Source organism: Epinephelus lanceolatus, chromosome 6 (assembly GCF_041903045.1).
Source record: "Epinephelus lanceolatus isolate andai-2023 chromosome 6, ASM4190304v1, whole genome shotgun sequence".
Classification (NCBI taxonomy): domain Eukaryota; kingdom Metazoa; phylum Chordata; class Actinopteri; order Perciformes; family Serranidae; genus Epinephelus; species Epinephelus lanceolatus.
Genome location: NC_135739.1, coordinates 47,169,953 through 47,196,877, shown reverse-complemented (window position 1 = coordinate 47,196,877; position 26,925 = coordinate 47,169,953). Strand labels below are relative to the sequence as shown.

General features: G+C 41.6%; 1 protein-coding gene across 7 annotated transcripts in view; it reads right to left on the bottom strand.

Annotated features, from left to right (window-relative positions):
• szt2 (SZT2 subunit of KICSTOR complex) overlaps positions 1–26,925 on the bottom strand; it is a 421,207-nt gene that overhangs the window by 208,048 nt on the left and 186,234 nt on the right. For all 7 annotated transcript variants that reach the window (XM_033622785.2, XM_033622790.2, XM_033622786.2 and 4 more), the window contains exons 45-48: positions 26,746–26,860; positions 22,458–22,545; positions 6,094–6,212; positions 5,696–5,860 (exon numbers count right to left, since the gene is read on the bottom strand). In XM_033622785.2, the coding sequence (XP_033478676.2) occupies positions 5,696–5,860; positions 6,094–6,212; positions 22,458–22,545; positions 26,746–26,860 (487 nt within the window). The remainder of the gene's footprint in view (positions 1–5,695; positions 5,861–6,093; positions 6,213–22,457; positions 22,546–26,745; positions 26,861–26,925) is intronic.

Genomic DNA, 26,925 nt, shown 5'->3' with positions numbered 1-26,925 from the left:
GCAGCACAGCAGCTTGCTCTCCACGCCTGATACGTTGCTGATCCAAGAAGCTATTCTCCCTCCAGTGGTACCTATACACCCTTACCACCTCATCACAACCCTGCTGGGTCTACTGACTGTTGTCCTAGTTCTGCATCTACCCACCACCTTGACTACCGGCACCTCCTACCCCTGCACCTAGCCGTTAGCATAGCTCAAGCTAGCCAACGTGCTACATCCATGGCCTGTGACATCACAATGCTCACAAAAGCAAACAAACAGATTACAGACCTTAAGGAAGACATCCGCCAACTCTCCCAGAAACTGCAAGATATACAGGCCATGCTGACCTCCTGCCTGGACCTGGCTCACGAACAGTCCTTGCACATTGTCTCCCTCAAAGTGGCCCTCCAGGACACCGTCCCATGGGATACCTCCACTGGTCCGCGGCCTTCCTCCTCCTCCACACCCAGCCTCCAGACATCCTGGGCTTAAGTTGCCATCCACGACAGAAACAGACTCCACGATGCGACTGCCTCTCCTCCTCGCCTGAGCCTCTCCAACTGCTTTGAGGTGCTAGCAGGCAACCCAGATCTCCGCCGGCAAAAACCCTTCCTCGCCCGCTCTTCCCTCCAATCACCCTGATCATCGGAGACTCCATCACAAGGAATATCCGCTTCTTCAGTGCCACCATCTGTTGTTTCCTCGGAGCCACAGTCCCAGTAATCCTGCGAAAACTCCCTGGGCTGCTGCAGTCACTCCCATCCTCCATTACCCACATCGTGGTGCATGTAGGGACCAACGACCTGGCTCGGGGTGCCTCTGAGCTGACCAAAAGTGCTTTCACCTCCCTCCTGGACCTCCTACGCACTTCTGGAAAGTTAGTTTTTATCTCCAGTCCCATTCCCACACTTGGTCGCGGGGACGCACGCTTCTCCAGACTGCTCCTGCTGAATACCTGGCTCATGCCTGCCTGCTATGCTTGAGGCTTCAACTTCGTGGACAATTTTAATCTTTTCTGGAACCGTCCCTCTTTCTTCAAACACGATGGCATTCACCCTACCACCCTAGGAAGCCGCACGCTGGCAGCCAATATTCAGCATGCTGAACATCATGCACCACGTGCATGACTATTTACATCACACGCCCCCCCCACCGACACTCTTCCTCTCCCCATGCAAACAGCAGCACAGAGCACAGCCCCGCTCACCAGCGCCCCCGTCTGACCATACCTATCATTAACCCTTCCACCTGAGACATTCCCCATACAGTCCATCATAAAGCAGAGACCACCCCGCCCTTACTGCACTAAGACTGTGAAAAACAAAAACTTATGCCCCATCTTCTGCATTCCTGCTACCCCCTGTGCTGGTTTGGGGTGAGCTGGACCGCAGAGTGAAGGCAAAGGGGCCAACAAGTGCTAAACACCTCTGGGAACTCCTTCAAGACTGTTGGAAAACCATTTCAGGTGACTACCTCTTGAAGCTCATGGAGAGAATGCCAAGAGTGTGCAAAGCAGTAATCAGAGCAAAGGGTGGCTATTTTGAAGAAACTAGAATATAAAACATGTTTTCAGTTATTTCACCTTTTTTTGTTAAGTACATAACTCCACATGTGTTCATTCATAGTTTTGATGCCTTCAGTGAGAATCTACAATGTAAATAGTCATGAAAATAAAGAAAACGCATTGAATGAGAAGGTGTGTCCAAACTTTTGGCCTGTACTGTATATAATCAGCAGAGTTTCAAGATTAGTGTCAGTATCTGACCAAATGTCTCCCCTTCTGTTCCTGAGATATGACATTGAGTAATGGCCAGAAAAGTGTTTCATGCAGAACATTATGTTTGTGTCAAATCTGAAAAAAATTCCCTAAAGGTAATCTTGTGATATCACATTCACGAGAATGAAAAGGATGCAAGGTCACACTAACCTTGAGCTTCAACCACCAAAATCTAACCATTTCATTGTTAAGTCCAGTGAACATTTGTGCCAACTTTGAAGAAATTCATCCAAGTTGTCCTTGACATATCACTTTCACAAGAATGAAACTGTCAATGTCACAGTGATCTTAACCTTTGAACTATGACCACAAAAATGTAATATGTTCATCACTGAGTTGAAGTAGATGTTCGCGCCAAATTTGAAGAAATTCCCTCAAGGTGTTCTTGAGATATTGCATCCATGAGAATGAGATGGATGTAGGGTCACGGTGACCTTGACCTTTGACTAGGGGTGTAAATCATCAGTTTCATCACGATACGATATTGTATCGATTCTTTGGACAACGATACGATATTTTTCCGATATTACAAAGTCTGCTACGATTTCGATTCAATATGATTCAGGGGTCTGCAATCGATATTAGGTGATATTAAATGCCCATTTAACACAGTCTGTTACAGAAGACACTGCCAGCCCTTTCTTTATTACTTTTGGCCATAAAAGCTAAAAACAACACATAAATAATAAGTGCAGTAAAGTTTACTTTAAAACTGACAACACAAACACAAATAAAACAGCAAATGGGATAAGATACCCTCCAGGGCTTTCGGTCAGAGAGACCTTTCTGGACCATGAGCTTTTTCATAAAACTTCAGGAATATCTGGCTTAAAGCCCTGAGGGCAAACTTCTCCGAACAGCCATGAAACACAGATTAACAACAAGATCATTCAACAAAAGTATAACATTCAGCTCGGCAATAACTGTCAAGGTTCATGGACAAAACAATTGTTTTTTGCTAATCACCCATTATTAGCTTAAGCATGTTTACACTGCATAAATTAGCCTAGCGGCTAGCGGACATTTTTCCTTTTCTCCTAGCTTTACTAATTACATACAAAGTTGGGTACGTCCCAAGTCCCTTAAAATTACTGCTAACCACCTAACCTAGCCACCTTACCTAACTGTTTAGTCCCTCCCACTTAGGAAAACATTTAAGGAGTCAGGAGTAAGGAGTGAGGAGCAAGGATTGCTGATAAGAGACATGAGACGGCCTTACTCTGAAGCGTCACGTAAAGCGACGTCCTTTCCTGGTGACGGCAGCACAGCTGGATCTGCTGCATAAGGAGCCAGCGTTTGGCGTACATCCCAAGTCACATTATATTCACTGATCAAAGCCGCAACCCTCACCCCCCGCCGTCATGAATTTGCCGAAGTTTGTGCAATTAAAGAACCTGTAGCCCTGCCACTGTCACTGTGATGAGCATCATTGTCATTATTATTATCATCATTATTATCACTATTATTAAATCCACTCGCCATCATTCAACAAGTCAGCTGCTGAGTGAATAAGACATCAGACCTGTCAGTCTGCCTCAATCAATTCAATTTTATTTATAAAGCCCAATATCACAAATCACAATTTGCCTCACAGGGCTTTACAGCATACGACATCCCTCTGTCCTTAAGACCCTCACAGCTGATCAGGAAAAACTCCGGAAAAAAAAAACCTTTAACGGGGAAAAAACGGTAGAAACCTCAGGAAGAGCAACTGAGGAGGGATCCCTCTTCCAGGACGGACAGACGTGCAATAGATGTCGTACAGAACAGATCAGCATAATAAATTAACAGTAATCCGCATGACACAATGAGACAGAGAGAGAGAGAGAGACAGATGCAGGACAGACGGTAATGACAGTAGCTTACAACAACATTAATGAAAGTAATAATATTAATCAATATTAATAGGCTAATTCATATTACCTACAAGCTATTAAACATTCCACTCACATGACATGCAGGTCAATTAATGATGGGCAAATGTGTTTGTGTGTGTGTGTGTGCGTGGTGTTATATCACTCGAGCAGCTGCACATTTAACAGCCACACATCACAGACAGTCCGCTGAACAACGCAACGGGTTGTGAATGAAATAAACTTAATTACAACATGACAGTCTTGCAGAAAATATCATCAACGTTACTCTTTGTAGTCACGTAGGCATGTGAATTACAGCGTGTCATTGCAAAGAATGCATGTAACGGGTACACTTGAGCTGTTTCTCCGCCATCTCATTCAAATGAGACAGAGGAAGGGGGTGGGTATTTATACGTCATGGCCTCAAGCTGAAAAGACTTCCTGTTAGGAACCTCTCGTGTTACCTTACTCATCGCACCTAACAGATCCCTCCTAACGCCTAACGCTAACTCCTTACTGGCAGGAGTAAGAGACGTGAGACGGCCTTAAAGATGGCGGACCTCGAACGACTTCCGGTTCAAGTCAGGAGTTAGGAGTTAGCAGTATAAAATAAGAGACTTGGGACGTACCCGTTGTCATTTTTCTTACTCACCGGTGGTTTAGGTCTCTGCAACTCTTGACAGAACAGATCAGTTGAATTTCAGCCTGCATGCACGTTTTTTCAGCCGAATGTTGTTATAAATGAGCAGCTAATGCTGCTAAAGCAAGGAGCTAGCGGAGTGAGACGCTCGTCCAGGCAGGTAACGTTACATTGTGTTTTATCTTGTAACATCATTGTTCACCTACAGTTTTTCCGAAATCCAAAATATTTCCACTCTGCTGATTTATTCCCAAGTAAACAACATTATCATCACCGTCTTTTTCTTGGCTGTTTGCCGTCTGCCTGCCACTGTTTGACAGTGACACAGACTTTCAAAATAAAAGCCTATGATAAAGATGACGATATGGATTTGCATCGGTGACATTGGATCGTTGATCATTCAATCGATATATCGATCCAGATCGATGGATCATTACATCCCTACCTTTGACCACAAAAATCTAATAAGTTCATTGTTCAGTCGAAGTGGACATTTATGCCAACTTTGGGAGAAATTATCTTGAGGAGTTCTTGAGATATCGCTTTTACAAGAATGGGATGGACAGACGGATGGACAGACAGATGCAGAAGCATAAAAATGTAGCTGGATCATTTGTGCAGAATAGTCTGAAGATGCTTTGTAGCCAGTTTGGTGTCAATTGAGCTAAATATATGAACATTTCTCCTTAATTGGATTTGAATTTAAAATTAATTTTCAACATTTTAAACTTTTGAGGGTTGCTGCAGCGCCACCATCAGGACTGTTAGTTAAGTAGAGGAACTGTGACACAGGACTGGACCAACAAATAATAATCAGAAGAGCAGGGAGAATATGAGTAAGTAGAAAAATACAAAGAAGAAAAGTACAACAAAAAAGAAAAATATGAAGAAGAATAAAAAGAAGATGATAATGATGAGCCACTTCCTCTTCAACTTTTACCTACTGTCCTACGTTTGGTAGTATAGGCACAAGTTTCCTGTGCAGTGAGGGCTTGTTGGCATCAAACTGTGTGAGTTCACTCTTAATCTAATCTTCAAATTACATGACTTATATGATTTGGATCAACTGGGTTATTTTTTTGTTTTGTTTTTACCATTTCCTTTCGATTTTCTGACTGCTTGAGTTTCTTTCTTGCCCTGTCACACTTTGTTCTGTCCCCAGATCTCAGTAATTACTTTAGTGGGTACAATGTAACTATTGCATAAGCTAGACCTGTGAGCCACCAGAAATGACGGCGAAAAAAACTACAACATATGACCATAGCTTTAAAGCAGGACTTGTCTCTGAGGTCAAGCAACAATTTCTGGCCTTTATCTGTATCTCAAAGAAAGGTCTGATATCTGAATGTTAGGTATTTTCCAGGCATTTGTGGGAAACATTACCATGCCACATGCACATGACACTATAAGTCAATAAAATTAAGTCAGTGTGGATTGTACCTTGAAGTGGTGCGCTGTGTTGCTGTCAGTGTACTTGGGTACATGCAGGAAGATGAGTAGGTTCTGCCTGAGGTAGTGAGCCACAGCGGGCAGCCAGGGAAGACAGTACTGGGGGAGACTGAAGTTCATCACCTCAGTGGCTGGAGATCCTGATGGCTGGATGAACTGACCAGACAATATGTTATGAAAGCTTTTATCCAAAGCAATTTTCAGTAGCATGAGTGCATACAAGTGTTTTCTGGTTGCCCTAGTAGGAATAAAACCCACAATTCTGGAGGTGTACACAGGTTCATAAACAGAACTACAGAGCAGCCACAAATAACACACAGATGGTTTCTGTGTGCCTTTCCACCAATTTCTTTTATAAAAATTACTATTGACAAAAATGAGCAATTTACCTCCACATCAGCTGGTGTCAGCTTGCAGTTCCTCACAAGCATGACAGTGATGATGTCCAATGTGGTCTCATCCAGGCGCTTGCGCAGCACCTTGACCAGCTCGTCTGTGATCTCTGGACCTGGAAAAAAAAGGGGTAGAAATATCTGCATCACCCTCATGCTCATGAACAATCTAGCTAATGCATTACAAATGTCATTGTATTTCAGCAATTTTAGGTCGTAGTATGTTTCAAACTGTTTGGTCAGGTTCTCTGTGAGTGTTCTAACAGGATCAGAAACACCCTCGCCCAGAAGCACAATCAGAAAGTGACAATCCAACAGTCCACTTCACAAAGTAGCTGGCCAGGTGTGCAAAGGTATGAAATGGTAGACGCTTTGGGCTCAGGTATGGAATCTAGTCACATCATAACAGGTGATCTTTATTCATGGATGGTGTAGTTGAAAGGTTTAGGAAAAAAGCCAGTAAACAGGCCTTGAGTTAAGGTTTTTTTTTGTTTGTTTTTTTTTTTTTTTTAAGATTATTTTTTTGGGCTTTTTGCCTTAAATAGACAGGACAGACTGGATTGGGGTGAGAGAGAGAGAGAGAGAAAGAGAGAGAGAGAGAGAGAGACAGAGAGAGAGATAGAGAGAGAGAGAGGGGGTTGACATGCTGCAAAAGGTTGCAAGCCAGAGTCGAACCTGTGACCGCTGCAGCGAGGCATCGCCTCTGTACATGGGGCACCGGCACTATCCACTACGCTACCAATGCCCCGAGTTAAGGGTTTTTTGAAACATTTGACATTGGTTGCTTAAGTCAAAAATAGACAATCAAGCTATCTTTGTGATGCTTTTATTGTGGCTTATCAGAGCTATTGCAACCCTTTGCAACCCCTTTTACAAAATCATACTCTCAACTGTTAAAAGCCAATTTCACTCCACTTCTGAATCATACCCGACGGGATCTTCTGCGCTGGTCTAATATGCCTCTATCATTAATCGGACGAATTAACACAGTTAAAACGAACATTCTACATTTATCTGGAGCAATAAAACAGCTCGGATTCGGAAAATATTCTTGCAAAGACCAAAGATGCATGGTGGTATGGCTCTTCCGAGCTTTCAAATTTATTACTGGGCAGTAAATATCAAGACTATGCTTTATTGGTTATTTGATACCACTTCTCATGATACTCCTGCTTGTCTACAAATTGAATCAAGTTCCTGCACACGATTTTCACTCTCTGCCCTTCTGTGCTCATCAATCCCTTTGCACACCCCCCAAGCCTGTCTGAACCCAGTAGTCTTACACTCTTTGAAAATTTGGTCTCAGTTCAGGAAACATTACAGATTATTTTCCCAGTCTATATATGGCCCTATTGCAGCTAACCATCTGTTCCCAGCCTCCCTCATCGACAAAGCATTTGATCAGTGGTCCAACGCAGGTATTTCAAATATAAGCTTTCTGTATAATGAAGGAACTTTGATGTCATTCGATCAAATCAGGAACAAATTTAATATTCCTCCACAGTTTTTTTTTTTTTTTTTTCCCGCTATTTACAAATTCACTGACTAAATTCAGTAACACTCGCCACACACCGTGTACACAGAGTAACACTTGCCAGTCACCACACACCATACACAGAGTAACGCTTGCCTTTGTGGTAGGATCCACTTCTGAACCGTGTCTCGGCCGCTTCTCCACCATGTTGCTTTCTCTTTCTACCTGCGCTCTACCTCTTGCTGTGACACTCTCCGCTCTTCCTCCCCCTCCCTTCTTGTTGTGAGGAAGCATTTCCTGTGTGCCAGCGCGGGAATGTCGCCAGTCGACACGCATACTAAAAATGATATATATTGAAAAATACCGCGAGATGTTAGAGGAGCCGATCGGCTTAATCAGCATTGTGTCATCTCCTCTAGTAGTGGCTTGGGTGAAACGGACATTTATGGACCTGTAGAAGTTACGCATTATAGTTTTAAAAGTCAGTGTAAACATTATCCCTCCATGCCACCAAAAACATCTCTTGATTTAATCTTGGAAATCAAACCAGAAGTCAAGGGAATAATATCCAAGCTTTATACATTTATTTTTGAGTTGGAAGACTCTTCACTTGTGTCTATAAAGGAAAAGTGGGAGAATGATCTTGAATGTAGCATATCAGAACATAAGTGGTCTAAAATTCTTTAAAAAAAAAATCATTCTTCATCTATCTGTGCAAGGCATGCTCTTATTCAATTTAAGATTGTTCACCTACTGGTAAGCTACTGGTAAATTTGGTTCTGAGTATTTTGATTGTCAATGTGTTATGATTTGTTATGTAATAAGGACATGATGGTTGGATGTCGCTTTCATGTCTTTGAGCTCATGTTGATACAATGGCGCCAGATAAACATATATTTTTATTTATTTATTTTTTTTTCTTGTTGCACACGTTGTACGAGATGCGCATGTGTATTATTTGTGATGCGTTTGTGCACTGTATGCGATATGAAGGCAGGCATTTTCACAACACGCTAGTGCTGTTGTTTTCTTTTAGGAAGGGACTGGCGTTTTCATATGGGTGTGGCATTTTTTCAGGCTCCGTATGATTTTGGACGTTGTGGCAAACTTTAGTGCGACTCCAACAAGACTGTACGGCTATGCAGCCCTATTTTGTTGTGTTTTTCTATCTTGTGTTGTTGTCTCATGTTGTGATTATTTGTTTTTTATATTTTTGGTTTCTTTTTACTTAGCCTATAATAATGTATTATGTATAATACTTGGGCAACCTTTTGTGCTTTCGTCATGTTGTGTCCATGAATCTTTTGTTTAAAAAAGCTCAATAAAAAAAAAGGGGGGAAAAAAATAATATATATATATATATATATATATATATATATATATATATATATATATATATATATATATATATCTTTAAAAAATAAATAAATAAATAAATATTGGGCTGATTGAAATTCTCTGTCCAGTGAATTACAGCTTTCTCGTTTATTTGTTGATTAAATTTGTTTTCCACTGCTTGAAGTATCTCAGTTTATTGTCTTTGTCTATTTGTTTTACTGGTGAGTTGGGAATTATTTTCATAGCATCACTTTGACTTGTGAGTATGATCTTAGCTGGGTTCAGACAGCTTTGCTGTTCTAAGTAGGCTCTGTGATGATGTGAATCTGAATCTTACTCTATCAAGTGGTTCCAAAATTTGATTGTTCTTTTCTTGATTTTAATTAAGAGGAGAAATTGGCCCAGCTCTGCTCTGTACCCGTGGTTTGGACAGTTTCTATTGACTCTCAGTATGTTTTTACAGAACTTGAGATGTAGTTTTTCAACTGGGTTTGAGTCCCAGTGCTCTTGTTTAATCACTGGGCCCCAAACTTCACTTCTGTATAAAAGGATTGGCTCAAAAACACTTTGGAAAATTTTAAGACAAATCTTTACTGGGGGGTTTAATTGGAATAGGACTTTTCTTATACTGTAATAAGCTTGAAGAACTTTATCTGCCAGTGCACTTACAGCCTTGACAAAATGTCCTAAAGCAGTGATAGTTAGGCAGAGGTATGTGTACTCCGCTGTATGACTCAATGTTGTCTCTCCCAAAATAAACTGATATTTTTTTGTTTGTAATCTTGCTTTTTTTAAAATATCATACAGTAATTTTAATTTTATCTAGATTTACTCTGATTGCCCAATTTTCACAGTAATCATGGAGTATGCTGAAATGTTGTTGCATTCCTTGCTCTGTTTGTGACAGCAGCAATAGGTCATCCGCATAAAAAAGACACTTAACTTCCTTTCCCTCTAAGTCCAGTCCTGGGGCTGGAGAGTTCTCCAGTAGTTTTGATAACTGGTCAATGTATATGCTGAAAAGTGTCAGGGATATATTACAACCTTGGTCGACTCTGTTGCATTTTTTGAAAAATTCAGTTCCTTGTTGTCCGTTTTTTACAGCACACTCATTTTCTGAGTACTTCAAAGTCAAAGTCAAAAGTCAAAGACTTTTATTCACCATTTGTGCACAAACCAGACAGTCTAAGCACATAGGAATTCTTGTGCAGGGCTTCCCAAGTCAAGTTCAGAATATAAAAACGAGAGAGAGAGAGAGACAGAGAGAGAGAGAGAGAAAGCGCAGTATAATAAATAGTTATAAAAATATACAAATTTAATAATTGGGATTAAGACAAATTGCACATTATATATTACAGTCTACTTAGCAGCAAGAATTCACAGTGTAACCATACACACATGGGTAACATCATTATTGCACATAGTAAGTGGGGGTGGGGTGGTGAGGGTTATTGCACATTATTTTTTTAGTATATGGATTTGGGTTCAGATGTACTTTGTTTTTGCCATCAGTCTCACTGTGGCAGGGAAGAAGCTGTTGAGAAATCTTGTTTTGTGTGTGATGAAACTGTGCTCTGCTGTGTCTGAGGCTGTATTTATATTGTTTGTGTTTGAGCAGAGGGTGAGCTGGGTGGAGAGCGTCTCTGATGATTCTCTCTGCTCTTTTCTGGCAGCGCTGACTGTAGATGGAGTCCATGGAGGGAAGTGTAGTCCCAATGATCCTCTCTGCAGTCTTTATGACCCTTTGGAGAGCCCTCCTCTCTGCCTGTGTGGTGTTCCCATACCAGACAGTGATGCCTGAGGTGAGGATGCTCTCTTTAAGTCCACTGTAGGCCAGGGTGAGAGGGCGACGGTTCAGTCCTGATTTTCTGAGCAGTCTGATAAAATACAGCCGCTGCTGGGCTTTTTTCACTGTGGCAACAGTGTTTAGAGACCAGCTCAGGTCAGATGTCACCTGCAGTCCCAGGAATCTGTGGCTGTCCGCCCTCTCCACCTCAGTCCTTTGGACTTTGCCACCGATGCCATTTCGGAGTAACTGGTAGAAAAGACCATTGTGCCAAATCGAATCAAAAGCTTTCCTGAAATCAACAAAGCAAGCGTACATTTTTCATTCATTTTTTTGGTGTGAATGTTTTTGGATTAGAGTATGGAGAGTAAATATGTGATCTATTGTTCTATGTTTGGATATAAAGCTAATTTGGGATTTACTTAGTATGTTGCTTTCAATCAGGTAGGACAGTATTCTTGAATTTAATATGCTACAAAATAGTTTCCCAAATTAGAATTTACAGACACTAAGGCTACTCAATTATGGAAAAAATCATAATCACGGTTATTTTGGTCAAAATTGAAATCCCAATTATGCAAACGATTATGCGGCGCACGTGATGACTTATATTGTTTACATGATGGCATGTCATTTCTGTCTCTACATGGTCGTATGTTTACAATTCTCCTCTGCTCTCTGTATCGTGCACGGCGGAGTTCGGCCCCAATGCGCACACACACAGACCAACCTCTCTCGCTCTCCCTCTGCCATTTTCCGCATGCTGTTTTTGAAATCTTCCGCGATCACCTGCCCCTCGCATTATTCGTAGTTCACCTACCTGACTGGCTCGTCGAGTGAATAGGGGAGAGGAGGGGAAAGGCGGTATTGCACATGCACGGCTTCCATAGAGGATAAAATAACATCTCCAGGCGTCCGTGACAAAAAAAAAATTGTAATCACGATCACCGGGACAATTAAAGCAACCCTTACCTTTCTGAAAATTTTACACTTTTCTCTGTTTAGGTTAAAATGCTATTAATACGCTGATGGAACATTAAAATGTAAGTGAATTCCACCAGAGATGAAAACTCATCATTATACCATTCTCATATGGTTCTAAGAAAACTCCGACCAATCATTGCATTCGGACCGAATGCAATGATTTGTTCCGACTGTTGTCGTAATTTATTTTGTTTGCGTGTGTTCTGCTGCATGTGTTCTCTGTGCGTGTTCTCTGTGTTTTTCTGTCTGCAAATAGGTGTGTGCCATAGCCCGGCGAGGATTGGTGAATTTGATCGGTGCTCATTCCTGATTGGCTGCCGCCAAGGGGGGTCAGGTTTTTAAAGGACAAAGATGGCAGTTGCTGCGAGCTAGCAGGCAGACCTCACCTTCCTCCTCTCCCAACCGGCCACACATATTGTTGCAGTAAATCATTATTGTTAAAGACTGTTAAATAGTAGGGGTGGACTGCCAGCTGTGTTACCAACCCTTTTTCTCCTGTTTATTTAGTTAGGGAGGTAAGCTTTTTGTCATTTGTTTTTTTTTATTGTTTGGTTAGGTTATTTACTTACTCCCTGGGCAGGATTGTTTTTGTTTGTTATTTTGGCCTTAGTCCACCCTGAAGTTACTAATTCAGTTAATTCTGTTATTTAAATATTGTAAATAAATTCGCACTATTGATCGTTCCATACGTCTTTTTCATTGTGGCTACTTGGGACTTGGGGAAGATGGGGGCCTTTCATGTTGTGTCCCAGACACCCCTAGACTGGGCATAACAGATTGGTCGGAGTTTTCTCCTGTCCTGTCTGTCTTCCCCACGTGGAGGCCTCCGACAGACGTAACCGCTCGCGTAACATCCCCCCCACACCCTCCACCCCTGAGTCTGTGAGACAAGAAATATGCTAGAAACAGGGAGGCTTGTGGATATAAACTAGTAACAGGGACGCTTGTGGATATAAACTAGTAACAGGGACACTTGTGGATATAAACTAGTAACCAGTAGATACTAGTAGATGACCTTGGTTTCGCCTGGAGCTGTCCCGAAGGGAAGATGCTGGCCCCAGCGCTGTGACAGGACGCAGGAGCGGGGGGAGCGCTGCAGAGGTTAGCTCTATGCTAACAGCTAACCCCGTCAAACCAGCTGTTCCCAGCAGCCTTCTGGCGAACATCCGCTCACTGGACACGAAATGGATTACATCCGACAACGGAGATCCACTAACTGAGGAGTGAGGGACTGTTGCGTCCTTGTGTTCACTGAGACAAGGATGAATGGTAATATATAAGACGCCGGTGTTGAGCTAACGAGGCTAACGCTAGACAGAGCAGACAGGGAGGCTGCATCATCTGGTAAGCTCCGTGGTATGCTGTGATGTGTCTTTCTTATATCTTGCACAAATTGTTTTTAAATGTTTTGTTTCTTTTTGCTTGGGGTATGTGAAATGTCAGTTTGTTTTTTTGTGCTGTGCATAAAAATGACAAAGAAGTTCAGTTCAGTTCATAATGTTATATATGACAACACAGCACCCAGTTGCTAATAGCTAATGTTAGCCTACTGTAGCGTAGCCTCTGAAACATTAACGTTATCTTCCCTGTGTGTTTCCACTTACTAGTAACGTTAACGCTACTATCTAATGTTAGCACTGTAACCAGCTCAGTGGCCTTGTGGTAGAGTGTCCGCCCTGAGACTGGGAGGTCGTGGGTTCGATCCCCGGCCGGGTCATACCAAAGACTATAAAAATGGGACCCATTGCCTCCCTGCTTGGCACTCAGCATCAGGGGTTGGAATTGGGGGGTTAGATCACCACATGATTCCCGAGCGCAGCACTACTGCTGCTCACCGCTCCCTCAGGGGATGGGTCAAATGCGGAGAACAAATTTCACACATTCAGGTGTGTGACAATCAGTGGAACTTTACCTTTACCTTTACCTTATTCTAAAACCCATCAGTCATCATTGACTCCGGTTGAGTTTTAAAACTCCGGGGTTGCATTTGTAACGTTACACTCGCTCTCCTCTTCCGTGTATCTAACGTTACCATGCCAACGCCTACGTCTGTCATAGATGTAATGAGGATGTAATGGAGGAGGGGGGAGTAGGCCGTTGGAAGGCGGTGGAGTTGCAGGAGGAGGAGGATGGGATTTTGGAGGGAGGCGGGAGTTGTGGATGTTCAAATTTTTTCTAAGTGCTGTGTGAAATGCAAGAAAGGTAAGAGTTGCTTTAATTGCACAACCCTAACAGACACCTCTATAATTACTGGGATTTAGATTGTCTCTGTTTTTAAAAATAGGAGTAATCAGTCCCTTGTTCGAAATTGCAGGATATATGTCACTTTTGAATACCGAATTTAATAATTTTAGAACAGCCATTTTAAGTTTACTACTACTGTGTTCAAACATGTCTGTCCTGATACCATCAATACCACAAGCCTTTCCATTTTTAAGATCAGACAGTTTTTCTTGAAGCTCTTCCATTGTGATTGGACTGTCCAAAGCATTTTGGTTGTCCTTTATTACATTTTCTAATGATTTCAATTCGTCAATTGTGGACATCTGATGTGTGTTTAAACCATAGTGTTGTGGATTTTGATACAAATTTGAGAAATAGTTTTTCCAAAAATTGCCATTCTGTATTGCAATGGTATCTTTATATTTGGTTAATTCAATTTTTTCCATTAAGAGTTTTGGTCTATCACCTTTTCAATTTTGAGTAATTCATCATCTGTGTATTTAGCATTTTTTTTTGTTGATAATTTGCTTGTATTGTTTAAGGGCTGTGTGGTATTCATGGCGTAATTCTTGGTTTTTAGGGTCATTGTGTTTCTTGTTTGACAGGTTTCTGAGATGCTTTCTGAAAAAGCAACATTCACTGTCAAACCATTTTTCTTTTGCTTGCTTTTTGTTTGATTTGGGGTTTGGTCTCTTCATTTTGCCAATTTCATAAATATATGATTCAAATCTTGTGTGGCCATATTAATACTCTCTTTGTTCTTCAGGTATTGTTTACATAGAAAGTCATCTAGCATGTTTTGGATATTAGTGTTGTTAAATGCATTGGTGTAATCAGTGAGACTTTTCTCTGTCCATTTGTAGTGTTTTGGGAGGGGTAACAGGTTGTCATCAGGGGTAGGTGCCTGGGTTTGGGTCTTTATTTTTTTCAAGTACAGTGTTATCTGATCTGAATATTTTAAGGAGGGCAGACTCAGTTCAATATAAAATACTTGGGCAGTTTGAAGGGGTGTTATTGTGTCTTCAATCCAAAAGTTGAGAGTTCAATCCCTGAATATTCCAACTACTAATTGAAAAAGATGCTGGGGGGAGGAGCATCCCAGGTGGGGAGGGTGGGGGTCTCTGTGGTGCTCATGGAAGGGCTGGTGGTCTCTGTGGTGTTCCTTGGGAGTGTGAGGATACCTCTGTTGCTCTTGTGGAAGGTGAGGGTACCTCTGGTGCTCATGGGGAGGGTGGAGGTCTCTCTAGTGCTCCTGGAGAGGGTGAGGGTCTCTCTGGTGCTCCTGGGGGTAACAAGGGTAGCGTTGCTGATGTTGAGCTTCTCTGTTCAGAGCTGTCTCTTGCTTTTGGCAAAAACTTTTACTCCTCTGTGGTTAAGATGAATGTGATCATATAGGTGCTGGTAACGTATTCTACTGTGGTGTACCACACTCACGTTAGGGAGATGAGTACAGCTCCTGAAGATCTCTGACTTAATGGTGTTGATAATGTTTCGGGGAATGTCTGATCGGGGGAGTAATGTGGATATTGTTACTTTTGCAGTTGGGAAGTCCTCAGTGGCTGTTTTTGCTAGCTGCCATAGTGCTGTGGGTATATCACTGTTTCTCCGGGTGAGGTCATTTGATCCAGTATGGATGATGATATGTTCCACGCCTACAAACTTTCCACTGGTCAGGTGTTCCATGGCCTTCTCTGTGGTGGGGCTACAGAGTTTCAGACATGTTATACTGATGTGTTTCCAATTGGAGTCGCAGAGAAACAAGATTTCTTTGTGTGTCGATATGTTGATTCTGTTGTCAGGTTGGTTGTCAGCAGAGATGTGTGTGTAAGTTTCTGAGGGCTTTGGAGGGGTGAGTGGGCTTAGAGTCAGAGGAGTAGAGGATATTGAGGAGGTTGGGGGTTAGGAGGGATGGGAGAGTTGATTTTAGAGGGAGGTGGGATGATGGCTGAGGCACAGGGAGTTGGAGGGTTAGCAGGAGTGGAGTAGAAGGGGGTAGGGGTTATAGGTTGGTGATGATCCTCTTCCTGTAGTTCTTGCCTGGTTCTGCTGTGGTTGATGTTGGTGATTTCATCTCTTATTGTCCAGACCATCATCATTAGAGATTGGTTGTCCTCCTCCAGCTCTCTCATGGCCTGCTGCAGTTCTCTGATTTGGTCCCGTTGCTGTAGGATCAGAGTGTGGGTCTCATTTTGTGGTCGGTCAATGGTGGTTTTCTGATGCAGGCTGACAAGAGTTCTCTCTCTGAACTCCATGAATTTCCTTTCCAACACTGAAAGTCGTTCTTTGAGAGTCTTTAGACTGTTGGAGAATCTAGGAGTGGTCTCAGGAGAGAGAGTAACTGAGCGGTTGCTGGATGTAGTGAAGGTCGCTGTCTTGTTTGTGTTGTCTGCCTCTAAGTGTGCTGATTTTTCTTTCTCTTTCTTTTCAGCTTCCTCTTTCATGTTCTGGAAATTATGCTGAAAATTATCCAGGCAGTTTTCTGACCCTTGGACCATGATTGTACCATTGTGATAAACATTAATGGTCAACATTGTGCAGGTTGTGTCGACAGAGATTTGTCTTCTTTTGCTGATTCCATTCTTCTTTGTGTGCGTAAAGGCTTCTGTGAAAGTTGCATGCCATGCATTTGGTTGGTGCATAAAGAACAGCAGGTTTGTCTTTACTTTGCTGTTCTCTGTTATTCTAAAGTCTGCAATGACTGTCTCAGGTGACTCCTTTAGGACATTTAGTTTGAAAGTCTTTTTAGCCTTAACAGATGTGATGTGACTTGGGCACAGTATCTCACATCCTTGTATCATTGTGGCACTTCCAGCAGTTGACTGTATTCTTCTCAGAAACTGTTGTTTTTGGTTTTCTTTCAATTTCTTTTCAAAAACAAAGTAGTTTTTGATTTGGTAATTGGGGAAAAAAAGAAGAAGCTTCTCCCTGTTTTCTTTTTTTTTTTTTTTTTTTGTAGTTAACTTTAGTCAACTTCAATAAGCTAGTTAGGCTTACTTGGAGTAGTCCTCTCTTGCTCTGATCAGTCAGTGTTCTGTGGCAGTTATTGGCAGTTGTTGTTAGCTTGCTAGCTAGCTAGCTGGTAGTTGTTGCAGTTGTATTTTGGTCCTTTCTTGGTAGATGATGAAAAGTCTCCATTCCTTTTCTCAAAAGTATTCTGGACCATTGATGTTCATCGTTGTCGTAGGATAAATTGTAAATCATCTACTTCATTATGAAAAACTCCACATATTAAAGAATTAAAGAAGTCTAGAGTGCATCATTTTTGCTGCCAACAGGTTCGGTCTCTCTCTCTCATGCTCAATTATAAAAAAACTTCTCATATGTTCTCACCACTGTGTTGTACAATGTTAGGCAGTACATGACAATCATTTACATATGTGATTTACTAGTGGTTCAGGGGTTAAAATATCAGGTGCCGTTCAACTTAGATATTTCTCTCTGCTGACCTTGATGGTAGGGCTGGGCGATAAATCGATTTTATCGATTAATTCGAATTTGTAGTTTAGGCCGATTTGTTTGAATGAAAATCGAGTTTCTATTTAAAATCCGCCACCGCCGCTCCACGCTGGGCTCCCGTAGTTCAGAGTGGGCTCACCCCTCCCCCCGCGCGCTTGATACACAAACATGGCAGCAAGTGCTGAAGAACTTGTTCTCAAGAAAGGGAACGAGTTCTTCAGCACTTTTGTGTGCTCACCTGTGTCTGTGTCTGTGTGTGCGCATCAGGGCTGAACTCTGCCATGCGCGACACAGAGAGCAGAGGAGGATTTTAGACGCGCACCGTGTAGGGACAGAATTTACATGCCGTTGTGTAAATAAGATAAATACCAACGCCAAGCTGGCAGACCCCCGAACCGTAGTAAAGGGACCTCCGAAGACCATTAGCTCCTTTAGCTTGTGTTAGCTCGTTGTGGCAACAACACATAAACGGGACTTCGTCTGCGTTAAAGAACGGCACTTTATTTTCAGCACTGCAGGGATGATGCACAGCCTCTCTCATCAGTGTCTGACTTTTATATAGAGGGAAATAACTCAAAAACAGCATGCAGAACTGTGTATGTAAACAACATAGCACATGCCTCACTTTCTTCCTGGAGCGTATCCGTCTGACGTCACACACCACACCCGGCGCACTAACGTCTCATACCTCCTACATCAACTACACACATACACAGCTCCACACACACACACACACACACACACACACACACATAAGCCACACACATCAGGCTCAGCCTGTAACATAAGGCTATTTAGTTTGTTTAATAAAAGGACAAGGTATAGACCTGTTCTATAGTAAAGGTAACCTTAAATGACTTCTGTTGTGATCCAATATGATGGTAGGGGAAACACTGCCGTATGATAAGAAAGGGGTCCGGTGGAAAGCGATCACAGATGCAGTCGCCATGTATATTGAGATAAGAGATGTGGTGCCCATATATAGGCTACCGTGGAAAAGCCGGGGTTTATTCACATGCTGAAAGTTTTGCACCCCAGGCCGCAAATATATTTAAATAGTGAATCGGATTTGTTGGGAAAAAATCTGAGATTTTTTTTAAGGCCATATCGCCCAGCCCTACTTGATGGTGCACGTTGTAAAAACACATACACTCATAATTCAAGGAGGGTGTCAATAAAGCTATCCAGTGATGTTTTAAAATAAAGACAGTGAGTTCAAAGTACAGTGAACGGAAGGAGCAGTCAGACAAGGATTTTAATGGGCTGTACCTCTGAGAAAGTGCTGATGTAATCCCAGCATGTCTAAAACAGAGTAATGTTCCCAGTACAACACTGCCATCAAGGCATCCACAGGAGCAACAGCAGCTTGCTCCAGCAACTCTCTACAAAAGGGGTACTCAGCCTATTTTCATTAAAGGCCCAAATATAAATTCTATATTAACTTGAGGTCAGGACCAATGCAAAGCACAGCAAGATATGGTAAAAAGTCGTCAATAATAATGTGATGTGATGTGATGTGATGAATAAGTCAGTAACTGACAGTGGTGTCTTCTTGAGATTGGATTGGAGTAAATGCACACACAGGAACTGACAATGTCTTAAAAACTTCTTCAGACTTATTATATACAGTTTTAGGAGAGCCATACAGACTATAGACTATAAGACTATGATGAGGAACTGAAAGGACTTTAACAGGATTGTTTTTTTTTTTGTTATGTTTTGTTTTTTAATATTTAGCAGATCAGAAGTCAGCTGAATGGTCAGAACAAGGTCCGAGCCATCAACATATACGCACTGCCAGTCATCAGATGCCCAGCTGGGATCGTTAGCTGGCCAAAGGAGAAGATAGAAGCCACAGACATCAAGACAAGAAAGCTCCTCACTACGCATAGAGGGTTCCACCCCAAGTCCAGCACCCTGAGGCTACACACTAAGCGGAAAGAGGGAGGCCGAGGACTAGTGAGCATCAGAGCCACTATCCAGGATAAAACATCCAAAATCCAGGAGTACATAAAGAAGATGGCCCCAAAGGATGAGCTGCTAAGTGAATGCCTCAGACAACAGAAACCTGATGAGAGCAAAGAGGTGGAGGAGCAAACAACATAGAGGGACAAACCCCTACATGGTGAATACCACTGTCAGATAGAGGAAGTGGCTGATATCAAGAAGACTTACCAGTGGCTGGAGAATGCTGGACTGATATACAGCACGGAGGCACTACTAATCGCAGCACAATAAGAGGCCCTAAGCACAAAGGCCATAGAGGCCAGGGTCTACAGCAGATCAGACCCAAGGTGCAGGCTGTGCAAAGATGCCCCTGAGACAATCCAGCACATACTGTAGTGACAGGGTCTAAGATGCAAGCAGGATCAGCGTACATGGAGAGGCACCAACCAAGTGGCTGGGATAGTGTACTGGAACATCTGTACCCAGTATGGACTGGAAGTACCCAAATCCCGATGGGACACACCACCAAAGGTGGTTGAGAACAACAGGGCTAAGATCCTGTGGGACTTCAGCTTCCACACTGACAAACAGCTGCTGGCTAACCAACCGGACATAGTGGTTGTTGATAAACACCAGAAGAGGACAGTGGTGGAAGATGTGGCAATACCAGCTGACAGCAAAATCAGAAAGAAGGAACAGGAAAAGGTGGAGAAGTATCAAGGGTTGAAAGAACGCCTAGACCAGTTTGGGTCAGATTGACTATGTAGGAGTAGTCTGACTCCCAAATGCATTATCTGGGTGTGTTAGTCTGACTCTGAGAAATTCAGTGGGACTAACATGTTAATATGTATTTCAAAAGTCCGGATTTAGTCAGACTAACACACTAAATCAACTTTCTCTAATGTCATGTAAACGTACTCAGTGATTCACTGAAAGAGTACCTCTTTGACAAACTACCTCACCAAAAATGTTCATGTATGTGTTTTTGTGAAAATAGTTGAAATCCTCCTCCTCCTGTTTGTTTGCTTAAACTATGTTGATCAGTTGTTTGAGTCAAAACTATATATTTGTGAAGTGTTTTTAAAGATTTACATCTTCAGTCTGAACTAGGGGTGGAGAAGTCAGGAAGTTTAGAGAGACGAACAAACACACTGTTGGTTTTGGTCAGCATCACTCTTTAAACTCTTGAACACTGATATCAATTAATCAATCAATCAATCAATCAATCAGTTTCATTTATAAAGCCCAGTATCACAAATCACAATTTGCCTCACAGGGCTTTACAGCATACGACATCCCTCTGTCCTTATGACCCTCGCAGCGGATAAGAACCCCCGGAAGAGCAACTGAGGAGGGATCCCTCTTGTGCTAATAAGGTCCACAAGAGGGATATCCACAGTACAGTTATTTTACATGTGTATTACTTGGTCAAAATCCAAGCACATGTAACTGAAATGACTATGACAAACTGCACATTTGTATCTAATTTGGATCTAACTTGGTACTCCCAGCCCGACTTTGCAGGACCTTAGACCTAAGAGTTGTCTGGAGTAGTAGGTGAGACATGCCTGCTTTGTCAGTGGACCAAGCCACATTAACACCACATTAAGTGCAGCAGAGGATGTTAGTAAAAGTTTCCCCAGCTCTGGCTGTTTTCAACCTCCATCATCCTGCTGTCAGTGCAGTGGAACAGCATCAGTCAACAGCTTGTTCCACTGAGGACCACACAGTGCTGCTTTGGGCCTTTATTTGTAATGACTGCCATCCACGTTGAAAATGCCTCATCCCATTAACACCATAAGCAACATGATTAGCTGAAGGCATTTAGGGAGTTTTTGAGAATTGCTCTGCCATTTCTGCATGATCCACCTCGCTCTTCTTTCTTACTCTTCTACAGCCTCAGAGAGGCTATTTGTTCACAAATTATCCACAGATAGAAGGTGACTGTGTAAATACCACTGAGACATGTCAATCTGTAAAGTAAACACATGCAGTGCTATGGTAAGTATATATCTATTTCATCCTCATATTGCTGTATTTTATCTAAGCTACTGCCAACACCCCAATCCCCCCTTAGCGATTAATAAACACACCGATTCTATAGCAAGTATATGCAAGTGTCTGTGAAACTGTAATGTTGACTTAAAATCAAAATGCATGATGGATCATCAGGTCTTCCTTGCTTGTTAAATCTGAGGTACTAGACAATCAGAGGATTTGGAATGAATAGAGTAACTGAATCAAATGACACAAACCAAAACCAATGCTAATGTTAGCACAGCAACATGTTAAGTGCTTTCTACAGCTTTCTAGAGCGCTGCAGGGGCGGCCAACAGGCTAAATCTATCCTGAGCTATAGGTTAGCCATCGGGCTGCTTCTCAACATGGATCGCATGTTCTTTGCTAATATCAGCTGATAAATCAATTTGCAAACAGCAAGCTACAGCTGTTTGCTACAGCAAACATTACAGATAATATTATTCTAAAAATGACTGTAACTCATTTTCAAGCATTCTATCAACATGATGGTGGTCAATCACTGCCAGCTTCTTGTTTGTCACTGTTTTGGCCAATGAGCAAGTGCCTGCTCACGGCTATGGAGTGCAGCAGCGAAGCTCGAGCAATGAGCAACAGCATCACTTAACAACCTCAGAGACAGGGGGGTCATTAAAAACAGGAAATTTCTTTAAGTTACACGCAGAACCTTTAAGTAACACTAAGGCGTAGATTGTCTTATCCAAGAATCCCTCAAGTTCAGTTTGCACTTTTGCCTTGTGAACCAGATGTGTTACAGTCTTTGTAAATCCCCTCAACTCTTGATGCCCACAGACGAATGAGTATAAACCCCTGCTGTTACGATGCAGAGCAGAACATGCAGAGACAACTTATAAGTGTGTTTGTCTTGTCTCCATGCTCACCAGAATCACTTTTCTTCTGAAGCTTAAACAAAGATTCTTTTTAAAACTTTTAACCTGAGTGAAGTTATCTTCCACACCCCCTGATCCACTGACTCTCCCTGAGGCACAGTAAATCTGCCTTCTGCAAGACACAAACTGTTGTTGTTGTTGTTATTACTACTGCACCATTTCATCATAAATAACTTTTTCTAGATATTAGAAATTTAAATCATTACCACCTCTTAATATTCCCCACCTGCATTTCCCACACCATGCACAAGCAGCAGGATGTGTTTGTCTACTTGTCCAACTGGCCGAGAGCCATCCAGAGAAGACCTGGAGCCCTGAGGAAAGAGATACCAATGAGGTCAACAATTTTGCATTAGCATTTTGACTACAAACTAATCCAAACTGAGAATGATTACATGGACTGACCTTTGAAAAAACAGAATTCATTTTGGACGTTTCATCTCTGTGTGAAACATTTAATTTGTACAGGGACTTGGCATCCTCATGTAACCCACAAATGTGATCACACATTCAAGCCAGCGTATGCCAAAATCCTGCCCTACTTTTGGTTATTCACTAATGAATTATTGTACAACCTGATTCCACAAACAGTGGGATGTTGTGTAAAATATAGATAAAAATAGAATTCAAAGATGAGAGATGTTTAAACATATATTTCATCAAATACAATATAAAGACAAGATATTTAATATTCAAACTGATAACCTTTGTTGTTTATTTGTTAACATGCACTAACTTTGTGTTTGATACCTGTAACATGTTCCCAAAATGTTGGGACAGGAGTGTGTTTACCGCTGTATGACATCATCAGTAAGTGTTTGGGAACTGAGGACACTGTTGATGTTTTGAAAGTGAAATTCTTTCCCATTCTTGCTTGAAATACAACTTCAGTTGCTTAACAGACCGACTTTCCTATTGTCAGATTTTGTGCTTCATAATGCCCTACACATATTCAATAGGAGACAGGTCTGGACTGAAGAAAGGTCAGTCTAGTACCTGCACTCTTTAACTACAATGCCACACTGTTGAACACAAGCAGAATGTGTCTCATTGTCTAGCTGAAATAAGCAGGGACACCCCCTGAATAAGACGTCGTCTGGATGGCAGCATATGTTGCTCCAAAACATGTGTTTACCTTTCAGCATTCATAGTGCCATCACAGATGTGCAAGTTACGAAAGATGCCATGGGCACCAACAAACCTCCATACCATCCCAGATGCTGGCTTTGAACTTTGAGCTGGTAACAATCTGGATGGTCCTTTTCCTCTTTAGCTCGAAAGACACAACGTCCATGATTTCCAAAAACAATTTGAAATGTGAACTCATCAGACCACAGCACACTTTTCCACTTTGTAAGGTAAAGTTTATCAGTTCAATTATAAACTATCTTGTCTTTAATTCCATACAGTTTAAAAAAGTTTTGCAAATATTTGCAATCTGTTTTTATCTATGCTTTACACAGCGTCCCAACTTCTCAAAAGTTGCATTTGTATTTAATTGTACAGGTTTTCCCACACCTTTGAAAAACATCAAATTCAAGATGTTTATAGGGCCGATTTCCTCAAACTCAAGGACCCAAAACAGCACAATTTGACATACAGTTTAAGGTTAATAAGTTGCAACACTGACTATGAGTAGTGCTGCCAAGAGATTAAAAAAATGGGGAGATTAATTAATTATGATCTGTAATTAATTGATCTAATTAATCTCTTTTTTAATCTCATCTCAAAATTGCTGAGAAAAGCCCTCATCTTGAGGTATTTTCATTTAAATTCATTATATTATTGTGGCAGATGATCAAAAGATTGATATATATTACAAAAAGTGGTTTTATAGTCATAATTATTGTTTTCAACAATAACACACTTGAACACAGATGCAGTACACCTAGCCATTACATTCTATTGTTTTTGAGATTAGTCCCAATATAGAGTGCTGCAACCTTCAGTCTCGACCACCAGGGGGTGCTTGACTGTCATGACATGTCAGCTTCATTAAAAGCATAGCTGCAGATTAACGCAACAATAAATGTAAAAACACACAGAAACAATACATCTGTGATCAGCTCCTTAATTTTATTTTAACAATTTTCTAAATTATTTTCCTCTTTTCCAATTTCTCGTTTTATTTCATGGAAGTGATCAATGTAAGTGCGCTTGTCCTTTAAACTTAATAAAAAATAAAAGCTACCAAAATAAAAGACACCTGGTACATTGGTTACAGCTGTATCAGTTTATAGAACAGTTTTGAGCCATTAGAACAAGAGGCTGCACTGCAACGTGCAAATCACTCCTTCTCGTGGCTGCCTGCGCTTTCCCTGTCCTTGCGGCTGCAACTTGCGCTGTCTTCTCTTCTTCAAATTATAACACCCATAATTCATGTAGGAACTGCTGCAGCCAATGTGCAGCCGGTGGGAGCTGCAAGACAACTCAACCATCATGATCAGTTTTTAATGTTTTATCGGGCAATAACTACTCCAGACTCTGCTCTAATGTCATTTTCGGGACAATCAGGGCAGGATTCAGGATTCAGGATTGAATCCTGCCCTGATTGTCCCAAAAATTACACGGAGGTTGCCGGGGAGGTCAGATACTTGCATGCTAGGGCAGACAGCTTTTCATACAATGCTGATGCATGGGCTCTGCTCTGTAGCACTGCAGCTCTCCCACAACTCAAGCACAAAGAAGCCCAATCGTACGCCTACAGACGGATTTTATAAAAGGCAACTCTGTGGCATACAGAAACAGTAAAGTTAGAGATTAAAAATGAGATTAATGCGATCAAAAAACATAGCGCGTTAAATATGGCTGTAATTAATTATTCGCAATTAACACGATAATTTGACACCCCTATTTATGAGGACAAACAGGTTTAAGAGAAGGTCACAGACAGCGATTAAATAGAGAGAGACTTGAACGTTTTGTTGTTTCCACAGTTGTCATTGATGTGTTTTCTGTAACTTCAAGTCTTTGAGAGCAGCTCGAAGTCAAGTCTTGGGTCTTTAGTCAGAGTAAAGGCTAATCTATGCTTGGGGACGCAATACTTTTGAAGAGTGTTACTTGGCAGAACAAGAAAAAAAAAGCTACATTTTCAATTTATGCTCTTGCAAAATGTTTCAGTCGTCTCCATGGCAACCAGATACTCCCTGTTTTTGTGAGTCTATTTCTGTCACTAGCCATGTTTCCATCACCCTGTTTAGATGCGCATTTAGAAGTATCGCATCGGAAATTTATGATGGAAACGCTAAAATTCGAATTAAAATCCCCTGATTCGCACAAACTAAAATACACTCACTTTAGCCGGGTTTTGGTTGATTCGAAAAAATGCTGATTCGCAAAACAGGGGATGGAAACAGTTATGTTCGAATTAAGTCTGACGTAGCGCACCTCTCTCCATGGTGAAATCCACACTCTGGGTCGGGAAGGCGGTAATGCATTTACTGCTGGTTGCCAACCGGCAGAAAATGTAGAAGAAGAAGAATGCGAGACTTGTTTTGTTTCCGGATCTGCGGAAAACTCGCACAAGTTCGTAGTTTTCACCAAAGTCCGTACATTTAATGGAAACACACAGCATTTCTATTTCTTTTAATGCGCATTTCCCAATGATTCGAATCACTTTTGGATGGAAACATAGCTACTGTTTAGTAAAGAGTAATCTGCACAGACAGCTGTTTAAATCACACAAATATCCCACTTAACATGTGTGCTTATCTCATTAATTTTATTGTCATTGAGTAATTAGCCCCCAGTCTGTCTGTAAGAGGCAGATTCTGCTCACTCATTTTTCTGGCCCATAGGTGTATAATGGATCAGCCTGTCCTCTCTGCTCCACAGGAGCTGCTGCTGATAGACACTCCATCTGTGTACAGAGATGCTGAATGCAGGTCAGAGTCGGTGTGGATTTAAAACTACTGTCTCCTTGCCGACAATAGTAACACTATCACTAACAACGCATGACAAAATATGACGTTGTCCGCGATATAGAAACATTTTCCATGCACATGACATAAAAGAAAAGTGTCGTGCAGCAATTTTTATGTCAATACCACATCATCTCCGTCAAGCATCACTCAGCAAGTGTTACACGCCCAGCATAAATTAGGCTTTATGTTTCAACTGCATTGTTTTTTTCCGAATTTTATTCCTGTGTATTGCACCTAAAACTGTTTGATTGTGGAATGTTAGCATGTGCATCTCTGTGACTGTGTCAGTTACTGATGCTATTTTGGCACTGATTTATGTGCTTTTTGTAAAGTCTCAAGTCAAATTAGGAGCTCTGGCAGTCAAGTCTCAAATCACAACATCACATAGCAGTCAGGTTCAAATCAAGTCAAAAGTCCTCATTTGCAAGGTGACTCAAGTCCATGTTAGTCTACATCTCTGATAAGATTCATTACCAGAATCTGAGGACAGTGTTTTAGTTATTTGCTTATGGAATTCATATGCCAATATAAATTATTAAAATTTACTGTAGCTGTTAGTCAAATGGGTGTACACTGCATTTGTTCACTTACCATTACTTCATCGGAAAACAGGGGCTCTTGACTCCTAGCAAGCCCAATAGAGCGAGTCATGTAGAGGTTTCCATCCAGATCAGAGTATTTCCCTGTTAGTGATGTTTCACAGAGTCTGGTAAGATAAACACAAGCAAGTGGTTTGTAAGTTGATGTATTTATGGCTAAGCTGATAATAGT